Source organism: Zerene cesonia, chromosome 22 (assembly GCF_012273895.1).
Source record: "Zerene cesonia ecotype Mississippi chromosome 22, Zerene_cesonia_1.1, whole genome shotgun sequence".
In the NCBI taxonomy this organism is placed as follows: Eukaryota; Metazoa; Arthropoda; class Insecta; order Lepidoptera; family Pieridae; genus Zerene; species Zerene cesonia.
In genome coordinates, this window is record NC_052123.1 from 3,146,925 (window position 1) to 3,158,955 (window position 12,031).

The 12,031-nt window shown below is 31.6% G+C and overlaps 1 protein-coding gene across 1 annotated transcript in view; it reads left to right on the top strand.

Annotated features, from left to right (window-relative positions):
• Positions 1-12,031, top strand: part of LOC119836115 — a 43,305-nt gene that overhangs the window by 24,923 nt on the left and 6,351 nt on the right. Inside the window, exons 2-3 of the mRNA XM_038361367.1 lie at positions 6,364-6,554; positions 11,560-11,701. Coding sequence (XP_038217295.1) covers positions 6,364-6,554; positions 11,560-11,701 — 333 coding nt within the window. The remainder of the gene's footprint in view (positions 1-6,363; positions 6,555-11,559; positions 11,702-12,031) is intronic.

Sequence of the window (12,031 nt, forward strand, 5' to 3'; positions counted from 1 at the left end):
TATATGCACTGCATGTTTTGTCTCAAAACAAGTTTACTCAAAGTGATGAAACGGAAGTCATTTAAGAGTCTATTGTCAGAAGTTCCCACAGAAGTAATTGTTTATCTGTGCGCTCAAATTTTAATCTGAGAATGTTTAAGATCACGTGTTCCTACGATTATTTTTATAGTCACCATAACTTTGCGTGGGATGTCTCAATGTGAATAATGGAACTGTGAATTTTATAACTGACTAGCGGTCCGCCCCGGCTTCGCCCGTGGTACATATATAGTCTTCCTCAGTAAATGGGCTATCTAACACCGAAAGAATTTTACAAATCGGACAAACAAATAAACTCTTCAGCTTTATAATATAAGTATAGATTATTGTAATGTTAATATGTACTTAGTTGGTAGCCCGTTAGGAATCAGATTTAAAATGATTTTTTTCTGAGATTTGCAAGTTTTCTCAGAAAAATTTTGGATTTCTTATTTTTTTGTACGAATAAATGTGATATGAATATATGCTAGAGGCGTCACTCGCGTGGTACCCAGGTAAACTAATCCAGACTATAATCTATACATCTCTGTACCAAATTTCATGTAGATACGAAAAGCTGTTTTCGCGTGAAAGAGTAACAAAAGTTCATATTTAAAAACTTACGCTTACTTATGTAATAATATTAGTGGGATTGCAGTTGATAAGCGGTTTTCGCCTTTAAACCCATTAAAGTATGCCGTTTTATATTTATAATGATTAAAAAAGTAGCTATTAATTAGTCCAGTGCACATCAATAAGCAACGTTGGTTTACGTTATTTTGTAAATAACTTTAAATGATTGCTACGAAAAAACATAGACAACTATAGAATTTAGAAATTAAAGACTTTTTAAAGGATTATAATATTTTAACCGATGTTTCGAAAACTTTATTTATTCATTATATTTTTTAAACGACGTTTCGAATACTTTACAGCGAGCGTGGTCACGGGGAGACAGTAAAAAGTCTTTAATTTCTAAATGTATAATACCCATAAACAAACACAAGAAAATACTAACTGTAGAATTGTTAAATCGGCTACTGTGCGGCACCCATATGTAGCATATATAAACTTTTGGTATAATCTTGACACTGGCAAATAGTTGTAACTTATTGCCATAATGGAAGAAAAAAAACTTTTCGGTACATAGAGACGGTATTTATAAGCTCAACGCGTCAAAAAAAAAAAAAAAGGATTTTGAATATAATGGCAGGAGTGGTCCTTTCATTTTCAACTGCGTTTGACAGTTGACAGAATGTGTCAACGACCGCGTAGGTGAATGCGTTTAATATTCAAACGCAGTGAGTGTGAGTTAAAAATAAACGGCATTCGTGTGAAGATATGGAATTTTTTAATATATTGCTATTTTAAACTGAAATAGTGTTGAGTTTTAAAGATTGTAGATGGATAAAATGTTTATTTCTATCCCTACACATAAATAGATGATAAAAAATCGTGTTGAATTATAATTTTCTAGCTTTGTGGGAAAGCTGGTACCTAAAAGACCTGTCATACCTATAGGTCTCCACAACTCGGATGCACTGTATATTAATAGTAATTGAAATAAGATATGGATACTTTAGACATTCCATGGTAAGTAAATGTAATGAAATAAACAGAATAGATAAAGACTACAACTGAATAAAATTTACACAGTAAATAAAAATACAATTTTTGTGTATCTGTTTGTTACGGCAAATCTCTGAAAATGCTGGACCGATTATGATGGGACTTTCAACTTTCCCACGGTAGCATTGGGATTTTAAGGAACTTATCTAGCGGATAAAACCGCGTAACGTAGCTAGTAAATTAAGAAAGATTCATGAAATTTATTTACCTGTGTGAAATTTAAGACATGTACTGATAGTGTTACTATGCTCGTGCTTATTCAAATAATGCAAAATATACAGTTGGTATCATCACGCAACTAAATAATTGGGTGGTGACATTAGAAAATTGGCCAATTATAAACAATGCAAAGAATAAAACTCGCATTAGATTATACAATTAGTGAATAACTGAGGTTCATCAAAAGATACATCAGGTTCATCAATAGATAGAATACGGACTTACGCGGGAGAAACCGCGCGGCGTAACTAGTAAATCATATTTGTATGTTATAAGTGGGCATAATTAAATATCAAATGCCTATTAAGTCGTCCATCCCAATGTGCAATAGATTCCATTGAAATATGCGGATTTCCAAACATATTTCTGTACGCTTTATTGCTTTACTTAGGTAATTCTGTCTTAAACACACTTTAAGCCATTGCATTATCCTGGGAACATTCTCACGGCATACACGTGTTTGTCTTGTTATATAAGAAACCAAGCCAGTTTCTGAATTTTAATTCGGTTAGCTGATACGTTTGTAACGTTCTTTAGTTAGCTTCGCTGCTTGTATGTTTGTATGTAGCCGACTCCTTTAGACTCGATTTTGACTCACTTTAAACGGTCGGATTTAATTTAAAAAACTAACGTATGTATGTTCCAAGGATCAATTACATTACACCAATTTATGATGATGAGATATGAGCTTATCTTATTAACTTGATTAGGATCGCCAGGATTTTTATTTACGTATATTTTTTGTAACTTATGAGACTATTTAGTTGATTCTATCGTTGAAGCGTGTTTTTAAGTTTTTTTAACTACGTATATTTATTTAGTTTGAATATATTTTGTGTTACGTTTACATTGAAATAGATCTTTATTCAACATTCAATGACTTGAAAGCTTTCAAAGATCACAAACTAGATTTAAAAGTTTATGAAAAGTAGCTAGCGTACCTACCAATCCATAATTATCTAGTATTAGTTATTAGGTAATAATATAGAACCTTCAATGTTTCAAATTTATGGTGCCTACAAATTATACCACATTCTATTGAAACTGGTTTATTTATAAATATTAATCAATTCTATTGTTAAATGTAAAATTCCATGTTCTATTCCATTTAAATTCTTCACTATTTTGAAGACTGTGCCAGCTTATTATAACCGCCTTCCAAAAAGTATGTATGTTCATCTTTATTTACATATTTGTCTTATATATACATTTTTATAGTCTACCAAATTAATATAAAATAACACAAAAATAATGTGTTAGAAGATCTATCTAGCTTGTTCTCTTATTTTACAATCGTTTGTTTTCTATAAAACCACTTGTTTCATAGAAGAGGTTTACTTTAAGAGAGTAACTATCTATTTAATTGCCATTTCATCTCCGTAAAAGAGACACTCCAAATTTGGATACTTCAAAAAATTACATATCATGTTCTGCTGAGGTAGTTTAAATTAAAGTTTCAAATTTACTTTTATGTCTTGCTATTCTTATTTTGACGTCAGAATATAAGGATATATTAACTTAGATTTGTTTTTTGAAACATCCCTAAATGTACTGCGTAGGCTGACGCAGTTGCTTATTAGTAAACATATATTTTAGGTTCAATGAACTCAATAAATATTTGATATGATTATTGACATATAAATATCAAAATATAATAAGTTTTACATTGCAAATGTCATTACGTATACTCATTGTAGTGTAATATAAAATCAATCCGTTCTCATTCTATATAAAATCGAATGGCACCCAATCATTATATCCATTCGCAAAGACTTACGACAGATTTGATTTCAATTTGTATTGAAATGACAGTTATAATTAAATGACGCAATATTGGTAAGGCCGAGTTGTGGTGCGTGTGGTCACAGCCTAAAAAGCTAACGATTAAAATGTTTGATTTAATATTATGCCGTTAAATAAATGCTTAACGTGTTTAAAATAAAATAATAATTTAATACATTTTATTTTTTACCTTAGGATGATTCCAAAATTGACACTGGCACATAATAAGCCGCCGAATAAAAAAAAAACGGTTATGTCATATTTTGCCGCGCACCCGTTTTTTTTTTCGTGAACAATGACCTCAGTCCTCAGCACGGTTTATTCTATAGTTTTTATGGTAGGTATAAAGAAAAGTTAATAATGATTAAGAAAGTTAATAGACTGGTCGGAAGGTTAAGTAAAAAAGGAATAATGTGAAAGCGACTGTGACCCACTTGTCTATGATCTCTACTGTGTAGGAGCTGCTGAATGAAATAAATTCCATGATAAAATGTTTTAACAAATTGTCCATAACCAAATACAATAAATAAAAATAATAAGTTACTACACTTTTAAAATCTTTGTTACTTATAGTAATCTTACTATACATACCTGCTGCCTTTAAAATGTATATGAATTATATTAAACTTTACGTATATACTACAACTTAAACTGTTTATTTATTTTTAATCCGGTAATTTTTTTTCACTAAATTCTGTTTCCATGACGACATAAAGTAGCATGAAGAAGTATTTTACTGCTAGCCTAACACGCCACTTACGTTCTTAAGTAAGCTTTCGAGTACCTGCGGTCTAATAGAACGTAACCCGGAGATTTAAACATAAATAAAAGTAAGTGTTATACAATTATAAAATAAAATAAAATTCTAACATGATAATTTTTTATGTTTACATTGTAATATAATAAATTCGAAATCGTTTTAAATACATTTAATATTGATTTGGTGGGTGAAAAACTGTTATTTAAGATACGGTTGCCATTTGACGTGGCTTTTCAAAACTTAACCTCAAACGTTTATTTATTCAATAGATTTCTTTAGAATCACTTTTGAGTCGTCAAAACACAGTTTAAACATTTACTAAGTATCATAGTACATTACAATGACTTTCTAATAAAAACCCACAATTATAAATACGAAAGCAAACTATCTATCTGATCATCTTCTGAATATCTAAACCACTGAATCGATTTGGATAAATTTGGTACCAATACAACTTAGTTTTATCCCAGAAATCTCAAGAGAACTGTTTTCCTTACAACGCGAGCGTAGTCAGAGAGCTAGTGATATAACCTAACTTCGACTACACACATTTTTAAACCAATTAAAAGTTGCATTTAAATAAATCACAACAACGACTTCCCGTCTCCTACGCTAAGTAACGAAAGCAAATGACGTGTGAAGTGGCGTGTTTTCTATCACTTGCCGGTAAACTTTAGAAACTTACGATAAACACATGACGATTAATATCTGTATGCAAATTGGTATTACTTTCTATTTGTATACCATATGTTGTGCGTGCATTTCACGTATTTCCTATAAGTGCGATTAAATATTTATTTATTTATTTAACACTATTGTATAGTTTTTAAGAATTAATTTCTACTAACAAAATGAGTCTGAGTTACTTGAATTTAAATAAAAAATAAATAAAATAAAAATTGTGCTGTTATACAAATAAACCTTAAAAATAAATGACCTTATCACTTAAGAGTGATCTCTTCCAAGCAACCCACTGTGTGAAGAAATAGTATTATATCCTTTATATATTTTCAAATTTTCTTCGTTTAATGTTTATATCACCAAGTTTCAATTTAATTTTCTATTATGTTAATTTGATTGACGATTCAACACAATACGATACTAGCAGTTCGTGAGATTAGATGAATTAAACTAAATAAAATAAAACAGTCAAACGATATGTACTTAATATTGCAAAGAAACAAACAAATTACAAACATGATATTTACAAAAAAATCCAATGCTAATTTTCGTTTATTATGTTTTAAATGTCATTTCTCCTTGAACACCCCCTATAGCCTTTACCTCTGTCACTTTGAAGGCTTCGCTAATTCAGTGATAAGGTTAGGTTATGTGACATTTGGGCTTGATATTTCCGCCACTAAGGTCGCTCCCTTGTATCAGCAAAACGGTGATAAATGTTGAGTACATTTATCACCGTTCGTTCGACTGTATTTTCTGTTATGCGATAACTCCGGTGGTTATCATCCGATTAGCATTATTGTTTTTGTTTTTGATGCGGAATTTTTGTTATTTGATCCTGATTTAGAATTGGCATTGATACCTTTCTCACGTCGGTGACCTATTTTGTATATAATAATATTTTTTGTCTTTTTTATGAGGTATTAAGTAGATTACAGTACATTGGTATCCTTTGCTGCTTGAACGACGATATAATAAAATTATTTCTCCGCTTACAACTCACATAATACATTAATCAGTATATATCAGTTCGTAGGAACATATACATTAAAATACATATTATATTATTTTAGCTATAAACTACGTTACTTTTATACTTACGCAAGTGTAAAGTGTTCGAAACGTCGGGTTAATAATATAATGAATAAATCGCGTTTAAAATCCGTTCAGAAGTTTTTAATTTCTATACGCAAGTAGATGTCATTATATAACATTATTCAAGACAAAAATTACAATAAAATAAATAATTAATATAATGTTTTCTTTGTCCATAGGCAAGCACCTAGTATTCACAACCGACCCCGAATCAGTGAAGGATGAATTCGCGTTCGACAACCCTGGCTTCCGGCAGGACGAGAGGAACTGGCAGAGTGAGGCGCCAACCCTGCCGCTTGGCGGGAAGACCCATGGATTGCATGTGGAGTTCACTAAACCAGAGCAGAGCAAGGATGACTCTTACTTACAGGTTAGTGGTTTTTTTTTTATACTATACTAGCTGTTGCCTCTTGTCCTAATAAATTTATACAAACAATAACATGATACAAACTTACATTTTACCCCCTTGGGGTTAGAATTTATCAAAATCCTTTCTTAGCGGATGCCTACGTCATTATTCCTATTTGCATGCCAAATTTCAGCCCGATCCGTCCAGTGGTTTGGACTGTGCGTCGATAGATCACTATGTCAGTCTGTCACCTTTAATTTTTATATATGTGATATATGTAACGTCAAATTAGACGAAAAAAATCAAAATAAACTTTCTTCCAATAGCCAGATCTAAACAAAATTTAAATGGAAGTACAAGCTTTTCAAATAAAATACCAATCATCAAAATCTATTACCAGTCGAAAGTTTGAGGCAAAAAAAATACAGCCAAATTGATCACCTTCTTTCTGATGTGAAATTATATCAACATCAAATTACTGTGTTGCTTGCAGAATGATTTAACAAAAAATCCGTCTGATTGCCAATATATTACAACTAGCTGCGCCCCGCGGTTTCACCCACGTAAGTCTGCATCCCGTAGGAATATCGGGATAAAAAGTTGCCTATATGTTATTCCAGTTGTCCAGCTGTCTACGTACCAAATTTCATTGCAATCGTTTCTGCTGTTATTGCGTGAAAGAGCAACAAACACACACACATTCTTACAAACTTTCGCATTTATAATATTAGTAGGAGTAGGATTAACATTCGCTATCGTTATCCAATTTTTTATCGTAAAAAGAAATGTTTAAATGTATCTTTGTTGATTTTTGACCATAATTCTTAAATCATGGTGCAAATTTGACGCGATAAAAAAATCACAAAGGTAAAACCCATCGTCAATATATACACATACTTTAAGGCTTAAGAAAACACGCTTTAGCCTATATAGTCCCCTTAATTAAAATATGCGGGTATAAAATCACATATATCGGCTAAAGTAAGACATTAAAACTCTTTATATACACAGTGTAGTCCCTTCTAAATGCATATATTATGTAATATGCGTCCGCGCAACATAAGTGGGCACTTCGTTAACATTCTTCATCTTACAACCATCTGGCAAGCCGCCATATCTGTAGAAAGCCTGCGAAATAATGTTGTGATACATATTCACCGACTTTAAAGGGAGGTTATCACGTACACGTATGCAATAGTGTACATAATATAACAAAATGTAGGTTTAAACATATCTGGTTATGACAAAAACAAAAAATCAATATGATTTTTAACGTTATTTCATCAGTAGTAACATTATGCCTGATTAAAATATGAAAGGGTTCAAAGAAACCATTATAGCAGAACATTCTAGAACCATTCGTTTACAATCTAATCAAAAATTAAAATTACCAAATGAGTTAATTTATACAATTCAATTAACATCTTAAATGAATAACTTGCTAACCAGCCAGAAAGAATTCAATTAGATACCGTTTACCCATGTATTCATATACCATCGCCCAAATAATTTTATACAAAACTTAGGCATTACCAAACCCATTAATACCATAGTAAATTATACTTTACGTGTAATGGATGCCGTCAAGAAACCAGTCCGCTGTGAGGCGTTGCGTCTGCGCACAATTCCGATCCACATTCCATTCTAACGCGTAATAAATTGATCTTATTCGTCACATATCGCTTGCTGGTTTATTTAATCCATGTACATAGTGAGTGAAGTTCTGAATCGCGCAAGTGATATTTTTTTCCTAGTACATATATGCCCAAATTCGATCATTCGAACTATTCCGGAATACCTATAGTTATGTTATCTGTGATAATACCGCAGACCACCATCTACTCAGGATTAGTTATACGTGCGAAAGTTTGTTTGTCCTATCACATCGCAACAGAGCAATTTTATGATATGGTTTTTGGTTCTGGTGATAGATAAGAGGCTGGAGAATAATATAGGCTCATTCTTACTGGGACATTCTTAGTCTTAAGATAGTTCTTAATGTAAATGCGAAAGTGTGTTAATTGTTCGTTTGTTTTCATCCATTCACGTCGTAACGGAGCGATTTTAGAGTATGATAATATCTGGAGTTGGGAGGCAAACGAGTGATACACGTAGGCTTCTTACTATTATCAGACATCAGAATCATTCAATTAAATCGCTCCGTTGCGACGTGAATGAACGACAAACGAACAATTACACTTTCGCATTCATTATGTTATAGTGAGGATAAGGATAGGCAGGAAATGAGCACTAAAGAATATGTGTAGGTACATTATTATTATATTGATCTTAATTATAATTACATACTATAAAGCAAACTCGCTGTATGTATGTATGCTTAGATTTTAAAACTACACAACGGATTTTGATGCTTTTTTGTAATATTGTGATTCAAGAGTATTTATGATAATATATATTAAACCACTCCGAATTTAGCGCGTGCGAAGCCGCTAGCAGAAGCTAGTATACTATATATGTGTTATGGAAGATATATTACATCTCATGTATGCGAGATATAAAGATGACGCCATAGAATTAAATCTGTGTGATCATTGCAAACAAAGCTTGTAATCTCGTTTGTTTGTCACAGTTTAGCTTACTAGAATAGAAGGCTTAACGATTTAGTAATGAAGGACTACAGTGTGTATCTAGTATTATTAAATCAGTTTAAATATAACAGTAAAATAGTAAAATAAGTAATCACTATTATTAATGAAATTTTTTCTTTAATATTTTTATAATCCGTGCAAATATATTTGTGATTGTTGTAATTTCCTTTAAGTAAAGAACCATATTTTGTTATTATATATAAGCAATTTTAGAATTAAGAGTATCAGAATATGTATTCTTTGTTGGAAATACTAAAATAAAAAATAAAAATAAATACGTTTAGAAATTTTAACGGATTCAAAATACGATTTATACCTTATGTATCTATGTTGAGAAAGCCGTTGTGACTTGTGATGTTGTTTTTAATGAATGAAACAGACAGATTCCAATCTATTTTGACTTTAATGTTTTTAGCAAATCTTAGTTACATCTTATACACTGAGGTGCAAGAGAGCAAGAGAGCGAGCGAACCAGTGAACGAACAAAAAATATTTCAAGCTAATACAGATAATTAATAATACAGACAATTAATATAAACATTGCCATATAAAATAACACGTTGTATTGTCACATATTCGCCTTATTAATATGTATTAATAAAAAAAATAAGATAAACACCGAAAGCATCAACAGACTTATTTTATAACAATGAATTAATTAAGAACGTCTGTAATTTTCCCATCTCTATCGAAACACCAATTATATTTTTGAGGCTAATCCAGTCATTTACAACTAATTATAAATCAATAGTCTCTTTTTTTCATTAAGGTCAAGCAATTAATCTATCGTATGGTAATTGCCAGTTCGTTTTTCAATGATTTGATTGTTAAAGGATATTGAAATGTGAATAATAATTAGAATAATTTGTTTTTAAATGAGACAAAACAACTATAAAACGTGTGGTTTGAAGCAGAACACGTGACAGGACAGATCCTACTAATATTATAAACGCGAAGGTTTGTAAGTATGGATGTTTGTATGTATTTATGTATAGATGTTTTTTACTTTTTCACGCAAAAACTTCTCAACCGATTGCAATGAAATTTGGTACGTAGACAGGTGGACAACTCGTATAACATATAGGCAACTTTTTATCCCGATATTCCTACGGGAAACGGACGTAGGTACGGTTGAAAACGTGGGGAACAGCCAGTGTTTTAATAAAGCTAAAAAAACACGCTTTGGTGAAAAAATCAACTAAATTATCTCACTTGCTCTTATAGAGTATTTATACTTAAGAAGATTATTGAATCCTGGCGATCCTAATCCGGATAAAAACAATAAAATCTATGAAACTGTTGTATTGTAAGTGATGCTTGATAAGTTATTTAAACACGTTTAAACAAACATACTTTTCAGCGTTCAATTATTATATACAATAATATATAAGTATTGAAATATCTACCTACACAGATGTTTGTTTTTACGCCAGTGCCAGAAATCCTACTAATATAATGTATAATATTATAAGGATTAGGATTAGGGGAAACTTTGTAAGTGTGGATGGATGGATGTATGGATGTTTTTACTATTCCAGTTTATCGTAACTATATGGAATTTGGTACAGAGCTAGATTATAATCTGGATTAGCACATAGGCTACTTTTCATAACATCTGTAATCTCTTCATTCTATGTAAACCATATGCAATATTGTGCTAAAAAGATATAATATCAAGACAAGATTCCAAAGCGATTACCACACGGATGCAATGTGACTAAATAATCATTAACAGTGATGTCATTATATAAAAAACTACAACTACTGTTAGTTTTTTCGTCCGATAAAGGTCGAGGTAAATTAAATACAGTAATAAAATATTTTTGTGCCTTTGAAATATGTTTGGAAGTATATACTTTAGACTGAAAGGATATAAATGTGTTTTGTACAAAAAGTCATCTATTTTCTTGGTAGATTAATTTTTTCTTCAATTAAATAATATGGTCATCAACCAGTATTAGGTACAACTATAAGTGTGGCTGTATGTAAGCCATACATATAAACTTAAATGGGGGTGAAAAATTCGCTTATTTGTTATTAAATGTGTTTCATTTCCTTATAAGTATTTTAAAAAATGAAGTAGGCAAGCATAAAATTACATCATTCTGCCATTTCTTCGAAAGTCCACGAAGTTCATAGTTGCATAATCAATGCGGCGAAAAGTTACATATGAATAAGCGTGGTGTCAATACTAAAAACGGTTTTATAATAGAATCAAAGAAATTGTTTAAATCTTAATAAATGCTATACTTAAGGATATTATTTTATCATGGCTATCCTAATGAGGATACTAAGAAAGATTATGAAATTATTAACTCAATAGTTTGATATCCGTCCACCAAGCTCGAAGCATAATCATAGACTTATACTTTATTGGTATATGAGTTTTTATTTAAACATATTTTTCTTAATTCCAGCGGGCCCGCACTCGCAAAGTGAAATTATGGGCGCGGGATTTCACAGGACTCGGTTTGACGTGCGGCGGGGGCGCCAAAGATGGCGTCTGCGTACAATCTGTGTTACGCAGTGGTCCAGCCGCTGCAGCTAAATTACAGCCAGGTATTTATAATACTAGCTAGAACTAGGATTGCTTAGTTGTGATAAGTTTATGTTATCTCTGACTGAAATAGCCAAGAGGCGCCAAAGGAATGGACACTTTGACGTTCCTAACTACTCCCTAGTACATACTTCTGACTGCTGGCTGGCTACTTCCTTCCATATCTCGAAGCGCTTCCTCGGATTCGACTACTCGTAGCTCTGATTTGGATATCCCCAGATAAATGAGACTAAGCTTGTTTAAAATTAGGAAAATTCGGATATTCTACTGTTACTATTATTTTAATCTGTAGTGCGTAGTGTCGTCGAGATATTCGTTTAAAAAATCTGTGA